At 45.3% G+C, this 25,204-nt stretch overlaps 1 protein-coding gene across 2 annotated transcripts; it reads left to right on the top strand.

Moving 5' to 3' along the window:
* On the top strand, positions 1–25,183 carry LOC120035303 (transmembrane protein 39A-like). Of its 2 annotated transcripts, none has more exons than XM_038982091.1 (10): positions 1–293; positions 2,909–3,110; positions 4,890–5,112; positions 5,202–5,285; positions 5,867–6,021; positions 7,678–7,788; positions 17,962–18,184; positions 21,114–21,301; positions 21,972–22,130; positions 22,182–23,387. In XM_038982091.1, exons 2-10 carry the CDS (start codon positions 3,004–3,006, stop codon positions 22,267–22,269), a joined length of 1,338 nt encoding a protein of 445 aa, XP_038838019.1. In that variant the 5' UTR covers positions 1–293; positions 2,909–3,003; the 3' UTR covers positions 22,270–23,387. The 2 variants fall into 2 exon arrangements, with proteins under 2 accessions (XP_038838019.1, XP_038838018.1); XM_038982090.1 differs by lacking the exon at positions 22,182–23,387 and adding an exon at positions 23,406–25,183 and having other exon boundaries at positions 2–293; positions 21,972–22,092.
* The last annotated feature ends 21 nt before the right edge of the window (positions 25,184–25,204 follow it).

Here is a 25,204-nt window from a genome sequence, read left to right as displayed (position 1 = left end):
TTTTCGCAAAACAGGCATCGCTTTGCCACGTCGGTCTCTGTGTGCTACTAGTGACTGTAGCTAGCTACTGTTGCACTGCAAACAGACTCGTTTTTAACCGTATGTTTATTGTTGGAGGTAAACCGATATAACGTTCTGTGTGTTTATAAGTAGCACACAACCCCCGTCCCCGCTAAAGCCTATGAATATATTCCCTTTTAAGACGAGAGAAATGTTCGCTCCTGTCTCGGCTTGTCAACCCACAATTGACTGATGCATCCGTGTCCACACCATCCGCTTTTTGTCAATGTTGTGTGAGTATTCTGTTTAATTCCTGCACGAGTAGCTAATTAGCTAGCTGTTTTTGTATACAATGCATCAAATTAAACGTAATGTAGCTACCTAGGCTAGCTAACTTCCCCATTTGAAATGATGAATCCTGTAAATTGTCTCGTTTCTCCTCTATAATAACAAATAACAGTTCGACCATGTCCAATAACACACAAAAGCTAGCTAGCACTGTTCGTTAGGTAGCTTGACAATGTTACTGGAAATAACTAGCTAGCTACAAATTGCTTATACATATCTAGTTAAATGTGTAGTGAGTACAATATGTGTTTAGCTAGCTAACGTTAGCTACGTGTCTTGAAAATACAACTTTTCAACTGCTATGAGAATGTTTCATCTTCTTGAATGTTCAGCTAGTTATAAAGTAGTTAGAAATTCGATGTTCTGCCATTGGGAGTATTGCACTCTCAATACAAGTGTCAGACTTGTGTAACAGTTGCCTATAATATTGTAACAGTTTCCATTCTATCAGCCACAGTTTATCACGAACTGGCATAAAGCCGTTACTTTATTGCGCATGCCTTCTGATCTGGGCAGTTTCCGCATTTTGCTGTTGAAAAACTTCAGTTTCGATACAACACTACAGTACAGTCATACTTAAGAAAGTGTTGCCTGAGAACAGTAGCTAGCTATGTTTGCAGATAGGCTACTCTGATCTGATACGAGCATGGATAAGTAGGACGTTTTTATAGCCGTTATCACTCATCATCACCAGAAACATTAGTACGTGGAAGGACAGCCTAGCTAGTCTAAGTTGACTGGCACCTTTGCATCCCTTCCCTGCTCCTCCAGTAGTCAAGGTTATAGTGTACTGGACTAGCCAGCGACCTTTGTTTTGTGGTTGTGGGCATTGTCTGTCTCTCACTAACTCCTTCCTGTTCAGTCTCCCTTAATGGAATGACTGTGTGGATTGTTCCAGCAAACTACATTAGCCTATGTACAGCCACTAGGAAGCTCCTCAGTTATCCATACACACACACAGACACAGACACAGACAAAGGTAATGCGATAACCTGGTTTGCTTATCTCTTGTTCTATAACCGTGGCATCTACAGTAACTACGGTTGTTGTCTCTCACCTGGCTGCCATTGTAAAGTGTTTGATGAATGTGTGCTTGTACATGCATTCGATGCCTGTCTGTCTGTGTGTGTTGCCTCTCTGTGTGTGATTCCTGTCTGTTTGTCTGTGTGTGATGTTTGTCTGTGTGTGATGCCTGTCTGTGTGTGTGATGCCTGTCTGTGTGTGTGATGCCTGTCTGTGTGTGTGATGCCTGTCTGTGTGTGTGATGCCTGTCTGTGTGTGTGATGCCTGTCTGTGTGTGATGCCTGTCTGTGTGTGATGCCTGTCTGTGTGTGATGCCTGTCTGTGTGTGATGCCTGTCTGTGTGTGATGTTTGTCTGTGTGTGATGCCTGTCTGTGTGTGAGATGCCTGTCTGTGTGTGTGATGCCTGTCTGTGTGTGTGTGTGATGCCTGTCTGTGTGTGTGTGTGATGCCTGTCTGTGTGTGTGATGCCTGTCTGTCTGTGTGTGTGTGTGTCTGTGTGTGTGTGATGCCTGTCTATGTGTCTGTGTGTGTGATGCCTGTGTGTGTGATGCCTGTCTGTGTGTGTGATGCCTGTCTGTCTCTCTGTCTGTGTGTGATGCCTGTCTGTCTCTCTGTCTCTGTGTGATGCCTGTCTGTTTCTCTGTCTCTGTGTGATGCCTGTCTGTCTCTCTGTGATGTCTGTCTGTGTTTGTCTGTGTGTGATGCCTGTCTGTGTGTGTGTGATGCCTGTCTGTGTGTGTGTGATGCCTGTCTATGTGTGTGTGATGCCTGTCTCTCTGTGATGCGTGTCTGTGTCTAATGCCTGTTTGTCTCTCTGTGATATCTGTCTGTCTGTGTGTGATGCCTTTCTGTCTGTGTGATGGCTTTCTGTCTGTCTGTTTGTCTGTGTGATGCCTGTCTGTCGGTCTGTCTCTGTGTATGTGGTCTGTCTCTGTCTCTGTGTGTCTCTGTGTGTCTCTGTGTGTCTCTGTGTGTCTCTGTGTGTCTCTGTGTGTCTCTGTGCCTCTGTGCCTCTGTGTGTCTGTGTGTGCGATGCCTGTCTGTGATCAGTCTGAGGATGTAGTCTTATGTAAAGTTGCATGACCCTGGGTGCTTGACTATGGTGATGTTGTCCTACCAGTAACCTAGCCCAGGACCTATTCACCTACCTCTGTTCTATTGACTCTGTCCTAGTCTTGCCTCTTTGTCACCATCTTCCTCAGGGCTGCGTTCAGTAGGACACCATGTTCTGGAAGGTTTAGACAGAAATACATTGTTTATCCTACGTCATATCATCCTATGATGAGTAGAGACTCATTCATGGCATGTTTTTTCAGGAGACGTCTATCTGCAACGTGTACACATTCTGTCCTCTATTGGGACTGTTCTTCATTGCACCTGGGCTGTGTTCGTTAGAGCACACACCATAACAAAATGGGTTGCAATGTGCACAAGTTCAGATAGTATTCTACCTCCCTGTTTGACTCTGTTTTCTAACGTGTTGTGCCTAATGAACATGACCCTGACGTTGTTTTCTCTCTCTGTCCATCTCTCCAGTGGCCTGGCTGTGTTGGGCCGGGCTGTGAGGTGGTGCTGGTCTCTGGGTCTAGGTGGAGAGGCAGTAGCAGGGGGTGTTGAGGTGGTGCCTGGCCATGCCCGGGGGCCGCAGGGGGCCAAGTAGACAACAGCTGAGCCGCTCTGCTCTGCCCTCCCTACAGACTCTGGTGGGGGGCAGCCTCGGCAACGGACTCAGAAACAGGTTAGGATACGAACACAGATACTGTCGACACCCCTAACACACACACAGATGGGGTAAAGGAGTGTACTACAACAAGCAGACCTAACCCTCCTACCCCACCAAACACAAACAGGCCTCATGGGAAGTTAAATGTGTAGGCCGAGGCTATTTGATCTTCTGTTTTTAAAATGTTACTGTCTGCATCTACCATGAGACGGTCATAGCTTCTTCCTTCCCGTCCTGACTGTGACTTAATATTCTAACAGAATTCATCTCAGTCAAATAGATGATTGGTGTGAGTGAGGGGGGTGGAGTCAGATTATTAATACCACCCCTCTGAGGAGGAAGAAGGTATGCCAGCTTAGATCAACACCGAGGAGGAAGAAGGTATGCCAGCTTAGATCAACACTGAGGAGGAAGAAGGTATGCCAGCTTAGATCAACACTGAGGAGGAAGAAGGTATGCCAGCTCGGATCAACACCGAGGAGGAAGAAGGTATGCCAGCTCAGATCAACACTGAGGAGGAAGAAGGTATGCCAGCTCAGATCAACACCGAGGAGGAAGAAGGTATGCCAGCTCGGATCAACACCGAGGAGGAAGAAGGTATGCCAGCTCAGATCAACACCGAGGAGGAAGAAGGTATGCCAGCTCAGATCAACACCGAGGAGGAAGAAGGTATGCCAGCTCAGATCAACACCGAGGAGGAAGAAGGTATGCCAGCTCAGATCAACACCGAGGAGGAAGAGGCATAGAGATCATTTCACTTCCATTGTTCTGTTCTTTTCTCGCCACAACATGTTCTCCTTTCCCTCACTGTTAATCACATTCCTGCATTCTCCAGTAGTAGTCTGGGGGACTCGTTCTCCAGTAGTAGTCTGGGGGACTCGTTCTCCAGTAGTAGTCTGGGGGACTCGTTCTCCAGTAGTAGTCTGGCGGACTCGTTCTCCAGTGGTAGTCTGGGGGACTCGTTCTCCAGTGGTAGTCTGGCGGACTCGTTCTCCAGTGGTAGTCTGGGGGACTCGTTCTCCAGTAGTAGTCTGGGGGACTCGTTCTCCAGTAGTAGTCTGGCGGACTCGTTCTCCAGTAGTAGTCTGGGGTACTCGTTCTCCAGTAGTAGTCTGGGGGACTCGTTCTCCAGTGGTAGTCTGGGGGACTCGTTCTCCAGTGGTAGTCTGGGGGACTCGTTCTCCAGTGGTAGTCTGGCGGACTCGTTCTCCAGTGGTAGTCTGGCGGACTCGTTCTCCAGTGGTAGTCTGGCGGACTCGTTCTCCAGTGGTAGTCTGGCGGACTCGTTCTCCAGTGGTAGTCTGGCGGACTCGTTCTCCAGTGGTAGTCTGGCGGACTCGTTCTCCAGTGGTAGTCTGGCGGACTCGTTCTCCAGTGGTAGTCTGGCGGACTCGTTCTCCAGTGGTAGTCTGGCGGACTCGTTCTCCAGTGGTAGTCTGGGGGACTCGTTCTCCAGTGGTAGTCTGGGGGACTCGTTCTCCAGTGGTAGTCTGGGGGACTCGTTCTCCAGTGGTAGTCTGGGGGACTCGTTCTCCAGTGGTAGTCTGGCGGACTCGTTCTCCAGTGGTAGTCTGGCGGACTCGTTCTCCAGTGGTAGTCTGGCGGACTCGTTCTCCAGTGGTAGTCTGGCGGACTCGTTCTCCAGTGGTAGTCTGGCGGACTATAACACTCAAGCTCAAGGCCACTCCAGAACCACAACACACCAGTAACCCCAGCTTCTCTCTATGCCCCCCTCCCTCCAGAACCACAACACACCAGTAACCCCAGCTTCTCTCTATGCCCCCCTCCCTCCAGGAGCAGTAACTGTGTGGGTCTCTCTGCCCCGCCCCTCTCGGCCCTCATCACGCCGGAACCCGTCCGTCACTACCGGATCCCTGACCTCCCATTGGACAGCAGCCTGCTGTTTGAGTTCCTGCTCTTCCTCTACCTGCTGGTGGCGCTGTTTGTTCAGTATATTAATATCTACAGGACTGTGTGGTGGTACCCTTATAGTCACCCTGCTGCCTCCACCTCTCTGGTGAGTAGTAGTGAACACACACACAGAGATAACCTATAACTCTGTTGAGTTCACACACCTTCAGTCCGTTTGTTGTCTCCTCTCTGCAGAACTTCCATCTGATGGACTACCACCTGGCTATCTTCATCACAGTGATGCTGGCCAGGAGACTGGTGTGGACTATAGTGTCAGAGGTATCTCTCATTCTATATCTCTCTCTACCTCTCTACCTCTCTCACTTTATCTCTATCTATCTCTTTCTACCTCTCTCTCTATTTCTGTCTCTCTCATCTTCTCTCTTTCTACCTCTCTCTCTCTTTCTACCTCTCTCTCTTTCTACCTCTCTCTCTTTCTACCTCTCTCTCTCTTTCTACCTCTCTCTCTCTTTCTACCTCTCTCTCTCTTTCTACCTCTCTCCCTTCCTCAACTTTATCTGCCTATTCATCAGCTGTTTGTAAACTCGTTGCATCATGTTTAGTGGTGTAGTAGTAGGGATGGGAGTGAACTTGTTTCTAGTATTTAGGCCTACGCAGATCCTCCTAGTTGCATCGTTAGTGTGTGACTGGCTTCGTGTTGTTGTCTGGAATCTGGCCAGGGTTGTGTGTTTGACTGACTTGTGTCGGCTTTATATTGAGGATTGTAGTCTTGTTATGTCCCATTTAAGAGCTTAGTGTGTAGCAATGCATTGTGGTTGATTGTGCTGTCGGTGGATTGTGTTTGTATAACCTCTAACCTGTGCGTGTGTTTCTCTGTGTGTCCCCCCCCCCCCCCCCAGGCGTCTCAGACCAGTCCATGTTCCTTGGTACGGTACGTGGTTCTGATCGCAGCACGGCTCAGCCTCCTCACTCTGTGTGGCTGGGTTCTCTGTTGGACCCTGGTCAACCTGTTCAAGAACCACTCGGTGCTCAACCTGCTCTTCCTTGGATACCCGTGAGTGGCGGAGTTACCAGAGGTTTCAGACTAGTTACTGTATGACAGCAGCTCTACAGTTGGTGTCTCAGTACAGCTCTGTAGATGGTAGTCTAGTGGTTTGATTCAGAGATGGTGTTTACTGGGAAGTAGTGTGTTTTATTGTTCACCATTATCTAGTTGATCTCAGTGTCATATTCTCCATTATCTAGTTGATCACAGTGTCATATTCACCATTATCTAGTTGATCACAGTGTCATGTTCACCATTATCTAGTTGATCACAGTGTCATGTTCACCATTATCTAGTTGATCTGTGTCATATTCTCCATTATCTAGTTGATCTCAGTGTCATATTCTCCATTATCTAGTCGATCGCAGTGTCATATTCTCCATTATCTAGTTGATCTCAGTGTCATATTCTCCATTATCTAGTTGATCTCAGTGTCATATTCACCATTATCTAGTTGATCGCAGTGTCATATTCACCATTATCTAGTTGATCGCAGTGTCATATTCACCATTATCTAGTTGATCGCAGTGTCATATTCACCATTATCTAGTTGATCGCAGTGTCATATTCTCCATTATCTAGTTGATCGCAGTGTCATATTCTCCATTATCTAGTTGATCGCAGTGTCATATTCTCCATTATCTAGTTGATCGCAGTGTCATATTCTCCATTATCTAGTCGATCGCAGTGTCATATTCTCCATTATCTAGTCGATCGCAGTGTCATGTTCACCATTATCTAGTTGATCACAGTGTCATGTTCACCATTATCTAGTTGATCGCAGTGTCATGTTCTCCATTATCTAGTTGATCACAGTGTCATGTTCACCATTATCTAGTTGATCACAGTGTCATATTCACCATTATCTAGTTGATCACAGTGTCATATTCACCATTATCTAGTTGATCACAGTGTCATATTCACCATTATCTAGTTGATCACAGTGTCATATTCACCATTATCTAGTTGATCACAGTGTCATATTCACCATTATCTAGTTGATCGCAGTGTCATATTCACCATTATCTAGTTGATCGCAGTGTCATATTCTCCATTATCTAGTTGATCGCAGTGTCATATTCTCCATTATCTAGTTGATCGCAGTGTCATATTCTCCATTATCTAGTTGATCGCAGTGTCATATTCTCCATTATCTAGTTGATCGCAGTGTCATATTCTCCATTATCTAGTCGATCGCAGTGTCATATTCACCATTATCTAGTTGATCGCAGTGTCATATTCTCCATTATCTAGTTGATCGCAGTGTCATATTCTCCATTATCTAGTTGATCGCAGTGTCATATTCTCCATTATCTAGTTGATCACAGTGTCATATTCACCATTATCTAGTTGATCACAGTGTCATATTCACCATTATCTAGTTGATCACAGTGTCATATTCACCATTATCTAGTTGATCACAGTGTCATATTCACCATTATCTAGTTGATCACAGTGTCATATTCTCCATTATCTAGTTGATCGCAGTGTCATATTCTCCATTATCTAGTTGATCGCAGTGTCATATTCTCCATTATCTAGTTGAACTAACACATGGTTCTTTATTTCCCATTGTCCTCTCTCCCCTCTCTCTCCCCTCTCTCTCCCCTCTCTCTCTCCTCTCTCCTCTTTCTCTCTCCTCTCCCCTGTCTCTCTGTGCGTCAGGTTTGGGGTGTATGTCCCCCTGTGTTGCTTCCATCAGGAGAGTAGGGCCCAGCCAGTGCCTTCAGACTGTGGTTACTCAGACCAGGACCTGTCCCACGGGCCCTTCTTCAGGTAAACACTCACATAAACACACACACTCCCCATATTCAGGTAAACAAATAAACAACAGACTTCAATGTTCTCTCCCCCAGCCAAACCCACCCTTCTGGTCAGAGTGGAGGACAGAACATTGACTTAAGAAATGGCAATTAAAGTTCCCTGTGAAGTGGGTGGAATCAGAGGCAGTCAGGAACTCCTCTTGATTCCTTCTCTCTCACAGCCTGGGACAGATTCCTCTTTTTGATTGTGTGAGTTTAGTCAATGGTCTTTTGAGCTGACACCCCACCTAAAGGGTGGGCATTTGAAGTACCATAGAGAGTACACTGCAAAGAGACAACAATGTGATATTCCTGTCGTGACGTTTTCATAAATGCAATAATAGTGTCATTTTAAAAAGAATGAAACTGAATAAGACAGAATAATAGTTGGTTTACGTCTTACCTGTTCTATTTCTGGGCCCGTATTAATAATGGCAGTAGGAGTGCTGGGCCCCGTATCCACAAAGAGGCTCAGAGTAGAAAATTGGTCTTAAGTGATGAGAATAGAGTATCTCCTGCTCTTATGGTTCCGAATACAAGCTATTCATGAAACCTCTAGTCATAAGAGTCCTACCTAGTTGACAGATCTTTAGGACACCAGCTGTCCTAATCAGTTAACAGTTACCAGCTATCCTAATCGGTTAACAGTCACCAGCTGTCCTAATCGGTTAAACAGTCACCAGCTGTCCTAATCGGTTAAACAGTCACCAGCTGTCCTAATCGGTTAAACCGTCACCAGCTGTCCTAATCGGTTAACAGTCACCAGCTGTCCTAATCGGTTAACAGCTGTCATCGGTTAACAGCTGTCCTAATCGGTTAACGGTTACCAGCTGTCCTAATCGGTTAACAGCTGTCCTAATCGGTTAACGGTTAACAGCTGTCCTAATCGGTTAACAGCTGGCCTAATCAGTTAACAGTTACCAGCTGTCCTAATCGGTTAACAGCTGTCCTAATTGGTTACCAGCTGTCCTAATCGGTTAACGGTTACCAGCTGTCCTAATCGGTTAACGGTTACCCGCTGTCCTAATCGGTTACCCGCTGTCCTAATCGGTTAACGGTTACCCGCTGTCCTAATCGGTTAACGGTTACCCGCTGTCCTAATCGGTTAACGGTTACCAGCTGTCCTAATCGGTTAACGGTTAACAGCTGTCCTAATCGGTTAACGGTTAACAGCTGTCCTAATCGGTTAACGGTTAACAGCTGTCCTAATCGGTTAACGGCTAACAGCTGTCCTAATCGGTTAACGGCTAACAGCTGTCCTAATCGGTTAACGGTTAACAGCTGTCCTAATCGGTTAACGGTTAACAGCTGTCCTAATCGGTTAACGGTTAACAGCTGTCCTAATCGGTTAACGGTTAACAGCTGTCCTAATCGGTTAACAGCTGTCCTAATCGGTTAACAGCTGTCCTAATCGGTTAACAGCTGTCCTAATCGGTTAACGGTTACCAGCTGTCCTAATCGGTTAACAGCTGTCCTAATCGGTTAACAGTTACCAGCAGGCTTCTTCTTTATTATGATAATCATTCTTTTAAAGCTTCTTGGTAGTAGAGCAGGGCAGTGAGTCAGTGGTACCAGCGCCATAGTCAGGCAATTGGAGTTGTTGAAAGAATGTTTTGATATTTCTGTATGATAAATCCATACATCTAGACTTAAATGCAACATTATTTTTCATTTGTCATTTTTATTACAAAAATGTACCCCTTTTTCTCCCCAATTTTGTGGTATCCAATTGGTAGTTACAGTCTTTTGTCTTATCGCTGCAACTCCCGTACGGACTCGGGAGAGGCGAAGGTCGAGAGCTGTGAGTCCTCCGAAACACAACCCAACCAAACACAATGCCCGCTTAACCCAGAAGCCAGCCGCACCAATGTGTCGGAGGGAACGCCATACACCTGGTCAGCGTGCACTACGCCCGGCCCGCCACAGGAGTCGCTAGTGCGCGATGGGACAAGGACGTCCCTGCTGGCCAAACCCTCCCCTAACCCGGACGACGCTGGGCCAATTGTGCGCCGCCCCATGGGTCTTCCGGTTGCGACAGAGCCTGGACTCGAACCCAGAATCTCTAGTGGCACAGCTAGCACTGCGATGCAGTGCCTTAGACCACTGCGATGCAGTGCCTTAGACCACTGCGCCACTCATGAGGCGACGCAGCAGTATTTTTGACAGTGATTTCACATGAGGCCTATTTCACATAATATGATAAATAATCACATATTTTTATTTGGGTTATTTCATTAACCTGTTTGGCGTGCAAGCCCGACGTCGGTACACTTATGACAACAGCCAGCTCAAAGTGCAGGGCGCGAAATTCAAAAGATATTTTTTTTAAATATTTAACTTTCACACATTAACAAGTCCAATACAGCATATGAAAGGTACACATCTTGTGAATCAAGCCAACATGTCCGATTTTTAAAATGTTTTACAGGGAAGACACTATGTAAATCTATTAGCTAACCACGTTAGCAAAAGACACCACTTTTCTTACTCCATCAGTTTTTTACTCCATCAGTAGCTATCACAAATTCGACCAAATAAAGATATAAATAGCCACTAACCAAGAAACAACTTCATCAGATGACAGTCTGATAACATATTTATTGTATAGCATATGTTTTGTTCGAAAAATTTGCATATTTCAGGTATAAATCATAGTTTACATTTCAGCTACAATCAGAAATTGCACCGAAAGCAGCCATAATATTTACAGACACCAACGTCAAATACCTAATTACTCATCATAAAACATTTCTGAAAAATACATAGTGTACAGCAATTGAAAGACAGGCATCTTGTGATTCCAGACAATATTTCCGATTTATTAAATGTTTTACAGCGAAAACAAAATGTAGCGTTATATTAGCGTAGCCACAATAGCCAGAAACACTTGGGCGCCGACGACCAGTTCACATGCACGACAGATATTAGAAATAGCATCATAAAATGTTTCTTACTTTTGGTGATCTTCCGTCAGAATGTTGGACAAGGTGTCCTTTGTCCAGAACAGTCGTTGTTTGGATCTGGAACGGCAAATTTCCCTCATCATTTAGCATGGGCACTTGCCAAGTGGCACGGATCTCTCCAACGTCAACAAAGTCAGAGAACGGAACACGGCAAAACTCCCGAAAAAATTTCAATAATCTGATTAAACTATATTGAAAAAACATACTTTACGATGATATGGTCACATGTATCAAATAAAATCTAAACCGGAGATGTTAGTCGTCCATAACGACAGCTAAACAGAAGGCAAATCCATGTCCCCTTTCGCGCGCTCCAGAAACAGGAAATGGACGGTCACGTCATACAAAGAGCTTTAATTCCACCTCAGACCAAGATAAACACGAAATTTCTTCTCTCACCGCCTCTTGACAACCAGGGGAAGGTGTATGAAGTGTACGTAGACTCTTACGTATCATGCCCATGTATAGGCAGGAAGTTGAACAGAGCATCGATTTCTGACATTCCACTTCCTGGTCAGGAAATGTGCTGCAGAATGAGTTCTGTTTCACTCAGAGAAATAATTCAAACGGTTTTAGAAACTAGAGTTTTCTATCCAATAGTAATAATAATATACATATTGTACGAGCAAGAATTGAGTACGAGGCCGTTTGAAATGGGCACCATTTAACTGGCTACTCAATACTGCCCCTTGTAGCCATAAGAAGTTTTTAACCTACATCATGTTATTTCAAGTTATCCCTTTGGAGCACAATATCACATTGTTAAAAAGGTGCCTAAATTGGACATGCCTATAAGTTGGGCAGTTGAAGGCATCTAGGGCCTATGTTAACTTTCGATTGTGTTCGGGAAAATAATTATAGACTTTTCAAACGTGTGAAAATGATATCAAACGTTTTATCATTGCAATGTTTTAATGTCACATTCACTGTGGTTGTCTGACGCATGCTATTGGGTTCACAGCGATTGATTATCCTCCATCATTGGATGTTGCCAATCATTTTAAAGATGACTTAATGGCAAAGTGGGCAAACTTAGGCAGGAAATGTCAACAACGACCAGTGAGCCATCGTATTCATACATTAAAAAAACTAATAATGAAACTATGTTTTTCTAAGGTATAATTTTGTGAAGTTGGTCTGGGAGAGGTGGAATAATTATTGTTATCGATCAATAATGACAAACCTCCTGGCATTGACAACTTAGATGGAAACTACATAGGAGTGGCTATAGAGTCAGCTACCATCCTATCTGTCAAATCTTTAATCTGAGCCTAGAGGAAAGTCTTTGTCCTCAGGCCTGGAGGGAAGCCAAAGTCATTCCGCTACCCAAGACTGGTAAAGCGGCTTTTACTGGTTCTAACAGCAGACCTATCAGCTGGCTGCCAGCTCTTACCAAACTGTTGGGGAAATTGTTTTTGACCAAATACAATGTTGTTTCTCTGTAAACAAATTAACAACAGACTTTCAGCATGCTTATAGAGAAGGGCACTCAATATGTACTGCACTGACACAAATGACTGATTGGTTGAAAGAAATTGATATTAAGAAGATTGTGGGAGCTGTACTGTTAGATTTCAGTGCAGCCTTAGATATTATTGACCATAACCTGTTGTTGAGAACTTGTGTGTTGTGGCTTTTCAACCTCTGCCATATTGTTGATTCCGAGCTATCTATCTAATAGAACTCAGAGGGTTTTCTTTAATGGAAGCTTCTCTAATGTAAAACATGTAAATTGTGGTGTACCGCAGGGCAGCTCTCTAGGACTTCTACTATTTTCTATTTTCACCAATGACCTGCCACTGGCATTAAACAAAGCATGTGTGTCTATGTATGCTGATGATTCAACCATATACACATCAGAAACCACGGCTAGTGAAGTCACTGAAACCCTTAAAGAGTTGCAGTCTGTTTTGGAATGGGTGGCCAGTAATAAACTGGTCCTGAACATCTCTAAAACTAAGAGCATTGTATTTGGTACAAATCATTCCCTAACTGCTAGACCTCAGCTGAATCTGGTAATGAATGGTGTGGCTGTTGAACAAGTTGAGACAAAATTAGATGGCGTTACCTTTGATTTGTAAACTGTCATGGTCAAAACATATAGATTTAATGGTTGTAAAGATGGGGAGAAGCTTAGCCGTAATAAAGAGATGCTCTGCTTTTTTGACACCACACTCCACAAAGCAAGTCCTGCAGGTTCTAGTTGGATCTTATCTTGATTATTGTCCAGTCATGTGGTCAAGTGCTACAAAGAAAAACCTAGTTAAGCTGCAGCTGGCCCAGAACAGAGCAGAACGTCTTGCTCTTCATTGTAACCAGAGGGATAATATTAAAACTATGCATGCCAGTCTCTCTTGGCTAAGAGCTGAGGAAAGACTGACTGCTAGGGCTGGGCGGTGTACCGTAGTTTACTATATACCGGTATTGATGCACGGACCGGTTTGGGTTTTTACTTTACCTACTGTAACGGTATTTGAATGTTTGGTTTGTTAAATATGATACGCCGTGTGACACACACTCTTACCCCACCAGACATGCCACCAGGAGGCTTTTCACAGTTCCCAGGTCCAGAACATATTCAAGGAAACGTACAGTATTATACAGAGCCATGAGTGCATGGAACTCCCATCTCATTTAAAAAAAAAAAATGTATTTTTATTTCACCTTTATTTAACCAGGTAGTTCAGTTGAGAGCAAGTTCTCATTTACAACTGCGACATGGCCAAGATAAAGCAAAGCAGTGCGACACAAACAACAACACAGAGTTACACATGGAATAAACAAACATGCAGTCAATAACACAATAGAAAAGTCTATATACAGTGTGTGCAAATGAGGTAAGATAAGGGAGGTAAGGCAATAAATCGGCCATAGTGGCGAAATAATTACAATTTAGCAATTAAACACTGGAGTGATAGATGTGCAGAAGATGAATGTGCAAGTAGGGACACTGGGGTGCAAAGGAGATTACAAAAAATAATAACAGTATGGGGATGAGGTAGTTGGATGGGCTATTTACAGGTGCAGTGATCTGTGAGCTGCTCTGACAGCTGGTGCTTAAAATTCGAGAGGGAAATATGAGTCTCCAGCTTCAGTGATTTTTGCAATTCGTTCCAGTCATTGGCAGCAGAGAACTGGAAGGAAAGGCGGCCAAAGGAGTTATTGGCTTTGGTGGGTGCTGCTATGGTGACCAGTGAGCTCAGATAAGGTGGGGCTTTACTGAGCAAAGATTTATAGATGACCTGCATCCAGTGGGTTTGGCGACGAATATGAAGCGATGGCCAGCCAACGAGAGCATACAGGTCGCAGTGGTGGGTAGTATATGGGGCTTTGGATGGCAACGGATGGTAGACTGATAGACTGCATCCAATTTGCTGAGTAGTGTTGGAGGCTATTTTGTAAATGACATCGCCGAAGTCGAGGATCAGTAGGATAGTCAGTTTTACGAGGGTATGTTTGGCAGCATGAGTGAAGGATGCTTTGTTGTGAAATAGGAAGCCGATTCTAGATTTAATTTTGGAGATGCTTAATGTGAGTCTGGAAGGAGAGTTTACAATCTAACCAGACACCTAGGTATATTTATAATACCTTTATTTAACTAGGCAAGTCAGTTAACTTTTACTGCCTCAGAAACCCGGATCCGGGATCACCCCCCACCCCCCCCCACACTGATTAGCATCACTAGCATAGCGTCACATTTAAATAGTAGCATCTAAATATCATTAAATCACAAGTCCAAGACACCAAATGAAAGATACAGATCTTGTGAATAAAGTCACCATTTCAGATTTTTAAAATGTTTTACAGGGAAGACAAAATATGTAAATCTATTAGCTAACCATGTTAGCAAAAGACACCCTTTTTCTTTGTCCACCATTTTTTCTCAACACCAGTAGCTATCACCAATTCGGCTAAACTAAGATATTGATAGCCACTAACCAAGAAAAAACCTCATCAGATGACAGTCTGATAACATATTTATGGTATAGGATAGGTTTTGTTAGAAAAATGTGCATATTTCAGGTATAAATCATAGTTTGCCATTGCAGCCACCATCACAAATCTCACCAAAGCGACTAGAATTACTACAGAGAGCAACGTGTATGACCAATTTACTCATCATAAAACATTTCATAAAAATAGACAAAGCATAGCAATGGAAAGACACAGATCTTGTGATTTCAGACAATATTTCAGATTTTCTAAGCGTTTTACAGCGAAAACACAATAAATCGATAAGTTAGCATACCACATGTGCAAACGTCACCCCAGCATGAATTCAAGCCAAAGGGAGCGATATCGTTATCATCGCCAAAAGATATAAATTTTTTCACTAACCTTTTCAGAATTCTTCCGATGACACTCCTGTAACATCATATTACAACATACATATATTGTTTGTTCGAAAATGTGCATATTTAGCCATAAAAAAACGTGGTTATACAATGAAAATAGTAGCAAATCACGCCTCAAAATGTCGGACGTCATCTTTCAGAGTGATCTAGTTTAATCGAAAGCTAATCATATACTTGACTAAAAAATACAGGGTTGACAGGAATCGAAAGACAAATTAGTTCTTAATGCAATCGCTGATTTACATTTCTAAAATTATCCTTACTGTGCAATACAGGGTTCGCCAAGCGAAGGGATACAAAACAAAATGGCGCAATATGCGTTTAAAATATTTCGACAGAACAACGATTTATCATATTAAATATTTCTTACTTTGAGGTGATTTTCCATCAGATTCTTGGGCAATGTATCCTTTCTTGGGTCTAATCTTCTTGTGGTCGAAAGATGTCCTCTGTCCGTCGAAATGCCCGCTAACGTTCGACCGGGACCCCGAAACGTGCCCAAAGCTTCATAGAGCATCACATAGAAATGCATCAAAATCGCACTAAACGGATATAAATTGCTATAAAACGGTTTAAATTAACTACGTTATGATGTTTCTAACTCCTATATCGAATTAAATTACAGACGGATACATTTCACGTTGATAACCGAGCCTTTGAAAATGGCATCCGGAGGTCCCTTCCTGCGTAATGGCCAGCGTCGAAAAGGGGGCTACTCTCACTCCTTGGTCTTTTATAACCTCTGAGAGCTACGCAGAAAGCCCATTCCACTTCTCATTGGTTACTGACATCCAGGGGAAGGCGGGTGCAGTTCATGTCGTTCCATAGGATATACACAGACCTTAAAAACTGATCTGAAACCAGAGCTTCGCTCTCAGACCTTCGCACTATCTGTCATGGATTTCGCTGTAGAAAGAGTTCTGGGTCACCCACAGACATAATTCCAACGTTTTATGAAACTAGAGAGTGTTTTCTATCCAATAGAATTAATAATATGCATATTGTACGAGCAAGAATTGAGCACGAGGCAGTTTAATTTGGCGACACCCAGAAAAAATAAATGCTAACTGCTCCCCCTATTGACAAAAGGTTATTAAGAACAAATTCTTCTTTTCAATGACAGCCTAGGAACAGTGGGTTAACTGCCTTGTGCAGGGGCAGAACGACAGATTTGTACCTTGTCAGCTCGGGGATTCGATCTTGCAACCTTTCGGTTACTAGTCCAACGCTCTAACCACTAGGCTACGCTGCCGCCCCATTTGTAGTTGTCCACATATTCTAAGTCAGAACCGTCCAGAGTAGTAATGCTGGACGGGCGGGAAGGTGCGGGCAGCGATCGGTTGAAGAGCATGCATTTAGTTTTACTTGCATTTAAGAGCAGTTGGAGGCCACGGAAGGAGAGTTGTATGGCATTGAAGCTCATCTGGAGGTTAGTTAACAGTGTCCAAAGAAGGGCCAGAAGAATACAGAATGGTGTCGTCTGCGTAGAGGTGGATCAGAGAATCACCAGCAGCAGAGTGACATCATTGATGTATGCAGAGAAAGGAGTCGGCCCGAGAATTCAACCCTGTGGCACCCCCATAAAGACCAGGTCTATGAATACAGCTGCACAGTATTGTCTCTTATCGATGGTGGTTATGATATCGTTTAGGACCTTGAGCGTGGCTGAGGTGCACCCATGCCCAGCTCGGAAACCAGGTTGCATAGCGGAGAAGGTACGGTGTTTTTGAAATGGTCGGTGATCTGTTTGTTAACTTGGCTTTCGAAGACCTTAGAAAGAATAGAATAGATATATAGAATAGATATAGGTCTGTAACAGTTTGGGTCTAGTGTGTCTCCCCCTTGGAAGAGGGGGATGACCGTGGCAGCTTTCCAATCTTTGGGAATCTCAGACGATACGAAAGAGAGGTTGAACAGGCTAGTAATAGGGGTTGCAACAATTGCGGCGGATAATTTTAGAAAGAGAGAGTCCAGACAGAGTATCTAGCCCGGCTGATTTGTAGGGGTCCAGATTTTGCAGCTCTTTCAGAACATCGGCTATCTGTATTTGGGTGAAGGAGAAATGGGGGAGGCTTGGGCAAGTTGCTGTGGGGGGTGCAGGGCTGTTGGCCGGGGTAGGGGTAGCCAGGTGGAACGCATGGCCAGCCGTAGAAAAATGCTTATTGAAATTCTCAATTATCGTGGATTTATCGGTGGTAAGTGTTTCCTATTCTCAGTGCAGTGGGCTGCACTCATATAGAGCAAGTGAACAGCAAACCTGGTTTCAAAAAACGGATAATGCAACACCTCACGGCACAACGCCCCCATGTGACCTACTGGTTGTGTGTGTACTGACGTGTATGTGGAACTGGTAGATGCAGACACACTATATGTTGATGTTTTTAAATGTATCGTAATGTGTCGGACCCCAGGAAGACTAATTGGCTAATGGGGATCCTAATAAATCAAATCATGTGCAACTTGGTTAATGAGCGGCATCACTGTCTTTCCTTTGTGGTGCCTCAAACTGTCATGAGAACCGTCTCAGATCAACTTCCATGACTTGATTTTCCTCCTGGCTGAGTTTGTCTGGGCAGTGTCTTAACATCATCCCAAAACCTACTCTGAGCTGGGAGGTTTGTAAAGAGGGTTCATGCAGGGTTCATGCATAGCTTTTTATTTTTACCCATAAGAGTAGGAGTAAAATGTCTATTCTCAGCACTTCCCACCAATTTTCTACTCTGAGATACTTTGTGGATACGGGGCCCTGGTCTCCCCTGTCCTTGTAGTCTTATTCCATTATGAAAAAACTGATCCTAGATCATTCTTACTTCTCTCTTCTCCCTCCAGGCCTAAGGACTTCCTGGCGTTACTAAGGGAGAGCCTGAGAGAGCAGTTTACCACTCCAGGCCACACCCCCCACCACACCTGTCCCCAGCCCCCGTCTCCAGAACTCATCCGCAGCGAGGTGGAGGAACTCCGGAGCGACTTCAACCGTCGCATCAAGGAAGTCCTCTTCAACTCCCTCTTCAGCGCTTACTACGTTGCCTTCCTCCCCCTCTGCTTCGTCAAGGTACTAGCCCTTACCCTTACTACGTAGCCTTCCTCCCCCTCTGCTTCGTCAAGGTACTAACCCTTACTAGGTAGTCTTCCTCCCTCTGCTTCGTCAAGGTACTAACCCTTACTATGTAGCCTTCCTCCCTCTGCTTCGTCAAGGTACTAGCCCTTACCCATACTACGTTGCCTTCCTCCCCCTCTGCTTCGTCAAGGTACTAGCCCTTACCCTTACTACGTAGCCTTCCTCCCCCTCTGCTTCGTCAAGGTACTAACCCTTACCCTTACTACGTTGCCTTCCTCCCCCTCTGCTTCGTCAAGGTACTAGCCCTTACCCTTACTACGTAGCCTTCCTCCCCCTCTGCTTCGTCAAGGTACTAACTCTTACTACATAGCCTTCCTCCCCCTCTGCTTCGTCAAGGTACTAACCCTTACTACGTTGCCTTCCTCCCCCTCTGCTTCGTCAAGGTACTAACTCTTACTACATAGCCTTCCTCCCCCTCTGCTTCATCAAGGTACTAACTCTTACTACATAGCCTTCCTCCCCCTCTGCTTCATCAAGGTACTAACTCTTACTACATAGCCTTCCTCCCCCTCTGCTTCATCAAGGTACTAACTCTTACTACATAGCCTTCCTCTCTGCTTCATCAAGGTACTAACTCTTACTACATAGCCTTCCTCTCTGCTTCATCAAGGTACTAACTCTTACTACATAGCCTTCCCCTCTGCTTCATCACGGTACTAACTCTTACTACATAGCCTTCCTCCCCCTCTGCTTCATCAAGGTACTAACTCTTACTACATAGCCTTCCCCTCCGCTTCATCAAGGTACTAACTCTTACTACATAGTCTTCCTCCCTCTGCTTCATCAAGGTACTAACTCTTACTACATAGCCTTCCCCTCTGCTTCATCACGGTACTAACTCTTACTACATAGCCTTCCTCCCCCTCTGCTTCATCAAGGTACTAACTCTTACTACATAGCCTTCCTCCCCCTCTGCTTCATCAAGGTACTAACTCTTACTACATAGCCTTCCTCTCTGCTTCATCAAGGTACTAACCCTAACCCTTACTACGTAGCCTTCCTCCCTCTGCTTCATCAAGGTACTAACTCTTACTACATAGCCTTCCTCCCTCTGCTTCATCAAGGTACTAACTCTTACTACATAGCCTTCCTCCCTCTGCTTCATCAAGGTACTAACTCTAACTACATAGCCTTCCTCCCTCTGCTTCATCACGGTACTAACTCTTACTACATAGCCTTCCTCCCTCTGCTTCATCAAGGTACTAACTCTTACTACATAGCCTTCCTCCCTCTGCTTCATCAAGGTACTAACTCTTACTACATAGCCTTCCTCCCTCTGCTTCATCAAGGTACTAACTCTTACTACATAGCCTTCCTCCCTCTGCTTCATCAAGGTACTAACTCTTACTACATAGCCTTCCTCTCTGCTTCATCAAGGTACTAACTCTTACTACATAGCCTTCCTCTCTCTGCTTCAAGGTACTAACTCTTACTACATAGTCTTCCTCCCTCTGCTTCATCAAGGTACTAACTCTTACCCTTACTAGGTAGTCTTCCTCCCTCTGCTTCATCAAGGTACTAACTCTTACTACATAGCCTTCCTCCCTCTGCTTCATCAAGGTACTAAATCTTACTACATAGCCTTCCTCTCTGCTTCATCACGGTACTAACCCTAACTACATAGCCTTCCTCCCTCTGCTTCATCAAGGTACTAACCCTAACTACATAGCCTTCCTCCCTCTGCTTCATCACGGTACTAACCCTAACTACATAGCCTTCCTCCCTCTGCTTCATCAAGGTACTAAATCTTACTACATAGCCTTCCTCTCTGCTTCATCACGGTACTAACCCTAACTACATAGCCTTCCTCCCTCTGCTTCATCAAGGTACTAACCCTAACTACATAGCCTTCCCCTCTGCTTCATCAAGGTACTAACCCTAACTACATAGCCTTCCTCTCTGCTTCATCACGGTACTAACCCTAACTACATAGCCTTCCTCCCTCTGCTTCATCAAGGTACTAACCCTAACTACATAGCCTTCCTCTCTGCTTCATCAAGGTACGTCACACTTCCTCTATCTCTCTCTCCCTCTCCTTCCTACTCTCTTTCTCTCCCTCTAGCAGGTTGCTGCTTTCCTTCTCCTTCCCTCCCCGTTATCCAAGGAACTGTCAACTCTCCTGGTACTCCTCTCCCCTCCCTGTTATCCAAGGAACTGTCAACCCTCCTGGTACTCCTCCCCCCTCCCTGTTATCCAAGGAACTGTCAACCCTCCTGGTACTCCTCTCTCCTCCCCGTTATCCAAGGAACTGTCAACCCTCCTGGTACTCCTCTCCCCTCCCCGTTATCCAAGGAACTGTCAACCCTCCTGGTACTCATCTCCTCTCCCCGTTACCCAAGGAACTGTCAACCCTCCTGGTACTCCTCCCCCCTCCCTGTTATCCAAGGAACTGTCAACCCTCCTGGTACTCATCTCCCCTCCCCGTTATCCAAGGAACTGTCAACCCTCCTGGTACTCCTCCCCCCTCCCTGTTATCCAAGGAACTGTCAACCCTCCTGGTACTCCTCTCCCCTCCCTGTTATCCAAGGAACTGTCAACCCTCCTGGTACTCCTCTCCCCTCCCCGTTATCCAAGGAACTGTCAACCCTCCTGGTACTCCTCCCCCCTCCCTGTTATCCAAGGAACTGTCAACCCTCCTGGTACTCCTCTCCCCTCCCTGTTATCCAAGGAACTGTCAACCCTCCTGGTACTCCTCTCCCCTCCCCGTTATCCAAGGAACTGTCAACCCTCCTGGTACTCCTCTCCCCTGGGTCTTTGTGTGTTCACAGTTTCCTTCTTCAGTCTCCAGGTATCCTAGGTGCTGTCTCCTGCGTTTGTGTTAAGGCCCTTGAACCCTAAAACGTGGTCTTCTCTCCCCCTCCAGAGTACCCAGTACTATGACATGCGCTGGTCCTGTGAGCACCTGATCATGGTGTGGATCAATGCGTTTGTGATGCTGATGAGCCAGCTGTTACCTCCCAGCTACTGTGACCTGCTGCACCGCTCGGCAGCCCACCTGGGGCGCTGGCAGAAGCTGGAGCACGGATTCTACAGCAACGCGCCACAGCACGTGTAGGTGGTCCCCACACACACACACACACACACACACACACACACACACACACACACACACACACACACACACACACACACACACACACACACACACACACACACTTCTACAGCAACGCCCCGCAGCACGTGTAGGTGGTCCCCACACACACACACACACACACACTTCTACAGCAATGCCCCGCAGCACTTGTAGGTGGTCCCCACACACACACACACACACACACACACACACACACTTCTACAGCAACGCCCCGCAGCACGTGTAGGTGGTCCCCACACACACACACACACTTCTACAGCAATGCCCCGCAGCACTTGTAGGTGGTCCACACCACATACACACACACACACACACACACACACACACTTCTACAACAACGGCCCGCAGCACGTGTGTGTCAGTACGTAACCCGACCTTTTCTCCCGGTGAAGTAGACATATGCAGGATTTTGTTCCAACACGTCTGACTCTAATCAACTGTTCTTCAGGACTCCACCAGGTGCGTTAGAGCAGGGATGGAGTAAAGCCCTGCATAAGGAGGCTGTCTCCAGGAAGAGGGTTAGCCACCCTGCTGTCCACCAGACTCTGCTGTCTAGTCTTCTAGGCAGGGTTCTATTTGATCTGTCGGCTGTAGGATCAATCTCCACCTTTTCATTGTGTGTTGCAGGTGGTCTGAGAGTACGGTCTGGCCCCAAGGGGTGTTAGTACGCCACAGTCGTAGCCTGTACAAGGCTGTAGGACCCTACAACGTGGCCCTGCCCTCAGACGTCTCCCACGCTAGGTTTTACGTGAGTCACTGCCTTTCACTAGACCCTTTAGTGTGTATGTGTGTTTATCTGCCCATGTCCTGCCTTTCACTAGACCCTTTAGTGTGTATGTGTGTTTATCTGCCCATGTCCTGCCTTTCACTAGACCCTTTAGTGTGTATGTGTGTTTATATCTGCCCATGTCCTGCCTTTCACTAGACCCTTTAGTGTGTATGTGTGTTTATATCTGCCCATGTCCTGCCTTTCACTAGACCCTTTAGTGTGGATGTGTGTTTATATCTGCCCATGTCCTGCCTTTCACTAGACCCTTTAGTGTGTATGTGTGTTTATATCTGCCCATGTCCTGCCTTTCACTAGACCCTTTAGTGTGGATGTGTGTTTATATCTGCCCATGTCCTGCCTTTCACTAGACCCTTTAGTGTGGATGTGTGTTTATATCTGCCCATGTACTGCCTTTCACTAGACCCTTTAGTGTGTATGTGTGTTTATATCTGCCCATGTCCTGCCTTTCACTAGACCCTTTAGTGTGTATGTGTGTTTATATCTGCCCATGTCCTGCCTTTCACTAGACCCTTTAGTGTGGATGTGTGTTTATATCTGCCCATGTCCTGCCTTTCACTAGACCCTTTAGTGTGTATGTGTGTTTATATCTGCCCATGTCCTGCCTTTCACTAGACCCTTTAGTGTGGATGTGTGTTTATATCTGCCCATGTCCTGCCTTTCACTAGACCCTTTAGTGTGGATGTGTGTTTATATCTGCCCATGTCCTGCCTTTCACTAGACCCTTTAGTGTGGATGTGTGTTTATATCTGCCCATGTCCTGCCTTTCACTAGACCCTTTAGTGTGGATGTGTGTTTATATCTGCCCATGTCCTGCCTTTCACTAGACCCTTTAGTGTGGATGTGTGTTTATATCTGCCCATGTCCTGCCTTTCACTAGACCCTTTAGTGTGTATGTGTGTTTATATCTGCCCATGTCCTGCCTTTCACTAGACCCTTTAGTGTGGATGTGTGTTTATATCTGCCCATGTCCTGCCTTTCACTAAACCCTTTAGTGTGTATGTGTGTTTATATCTGCCCATGTCCTGCCTTTCACTAGACCCTTTAGTGTGGATGTGTGTTTATATCTGCCCATGTACTGCCTTTCACTAGACCCTTTAGTGTGGATGTGTGTTTATATCTGCCCATGTACTGCCTTTCACTAGACCCTTTAGTGTGTATGTGTGTTTATATCTGCCCATGTCCTGCCTTGAGATGTCCCTTTATTTACAAGTCGAACTATAAATACATGTTTATAAATAAATACCATTGTGATATTATTTATTGTGTTGTAGTTCCTTTTCCACAAGCCGTTGCGGATCCTGAACCTGTTAATCTGGATTGAGTCTAGCGTCGTCCTGTACCAGCTGTACTCCCTGCTCCGCTCTGAAAGCTGGAACCACACCCTGTCCCTGGGCCTCATCCTGTTCTGTAACTACTACGTCCTCTTCAAGCTGCTCCGGGACCGCATCGTGCTGGGCAAGGCCTACTCCTACCCTGTTACCTCCAGTACAGGGTCCAGCACTACCAACAGCACCGCCACCAACGGCCTGGGGCTCAAGTCCCAGTGACTGCCCAGGAGGGGGTTCTGGAGCTGGGGGACGTGGGTTTGGATACTCCCTGGCCTCCCTGGCTGTACGGAGGGATGGGTGGAAGGGGTGGAGGTGAGAGAGGGGGTCGGGCATGCAGCAGTGGGGTGGGAGGGACTGACTGTGAACTCATATTGTTTTGATACGGTTCTATTTTTCATGCAATGTTTATACCTATTTAAATAATATTTTATTTTGTATACTGTTTCAAAAGTAACGGCATTACGGTAGTATTGTCGTGATGTTGCCTCATGGGGCAAAGCGATTGGATGGGAGAGAGTGAGTTGTGTTCTTGATGCCATGAGGCCCCGCCCACGTGCTGTGCTAAGCTCCTCCTCCTATGCTCACCGCATTCCGACTTCCACCAAAGATGCTTAAAGAACTTCAGAGCCAATCAGAGGGATATACTATGGTTCCGGCGGCCAATCAAGGAAGAGACTTTGGCTCGGTTGCCAATCAAGGAAGCGACTGAGACCCCGCCTCTCCTTGCACACTGCCTCTTTAGAGAACGTATTCATCCCTTTACGGTGTTTTATTAGGATTCGTTTCGTAGCAAGACTGTCTGCAGTTTGTCCATGAGCGCTGACTCTGGTGCCTGTAGAACATATCCACGTCCCAAATGGCACCCTATTTCCTACATAGTGCACAGCTTTTGACCAGAGCCTTATTAGCCTAGGTTAAAAGTAGTGCACTAAATAGGGAATAGGGTATAATTTGGGACAGGCTCAATGTTTTCTTTGCATTGTCATGTTCATTCAGGTCATTAATTTACCACAAATAGCCGCTCTTCATTTCACTGTGCCTGAGAAGCGAAAAACATAGATATAGTCTGAATAGAATGGACACCACCACCGCAACAGATTGCATGGCCGTTTTTCTAGATGGGACACAAACCGCATTGAATGTGCAGACATATGTATGTGCTTTACTTTCCAGTGTGTACTTGAAATTAAATTACAAATTACACTTGGTATCTTCAATGCTACAAGTTGTGCTCAGCTGCTAGCAGTGTTATTTTAAACAGCTTGCCTTGTTGCGAGTCCCAGGTGATGATGTGGGATGAGTTCTAGTGCCATAATTGTCCGTTCATCCATTCTATTTTGTTCCTTTTCTATGAGCAGCTGATCTAGAATGATTCATGTTTTATCAACGTGCCAAAATCCCAGGTTGCCTGTATGATCATGTTTGTTCATGGGTGCGTTCCACCTTGTCTTTTAATGCAGTCCTGTTGTAGGCCCCTCAGCAGATTGCTATATCAAATGAATGATGAATGTGGTACCTGAGATGTTGTGAGATCTGATATGTGCAGGATGACTGCAATAAAGATGACCTGGAACGTTAGCTGTGTGTTTATATTTTCAGTGGGTGAGGTGGAAGATGGAGGAGGGAGACATGCTGTCCTATGGCTCACAGTGTTTGATTTTCGATGAGCATTTTTTATGCCGTTGAAATAAAATAAAAAATAAAAAGCGCTGTTAAACTGACTTGTGAAATGTGTTTCTGTT

The sequence above is a fragment of the Salvelinus namaycush genome, unplaced genomic scaffold (assembly GCF_016432855.1).
Source record: "Salvelinus namaycush isolate Seneca unplaced genomic scaffold, SaNama_1.0 Scaffold1019, whole genome shotgun sequence".
Taxonomy (NCBI): Eukaryota; Metazoa; Chordata; class Actinopteri; order Salmoniformes; family Salmonidae; genus Salvelinus; species Salvelinus namaycush.
The sequence above is the reverse complement of the archived record's forward strand: the minus strand, read 5'-3'. Positions and strand labels throughout refer to the sequence as shown.

What these genes read in the sequence shown, in the direction of transcription:
- LOC120035303 (XM_038982090.1), top strand. Translation starts at nt 3,004, where the DNA reads ATGCCCGGGGGCCGCAGGGGGCCAAGTAGACAACAGCTGAGCCGCTCT. An exon ending in TGTGGACTATAGTGTCAGAG is followed by an intron (nt 5,286 to 5,866) that starts GTATCTCTCATT and finishes CCCCCCCCCCAG; the next exon opens with GCGTCTCAGACCAGTCCATG. An exon ending in TCCCCCTCTGCTTCGTCAAG is followed by an intron (nt 18,185 to 21,113) that starts GTACTAGCCCTT and finishes CTCCCCCTCCAG; the next exon opens with AGTACCCAGTACTATGACAT.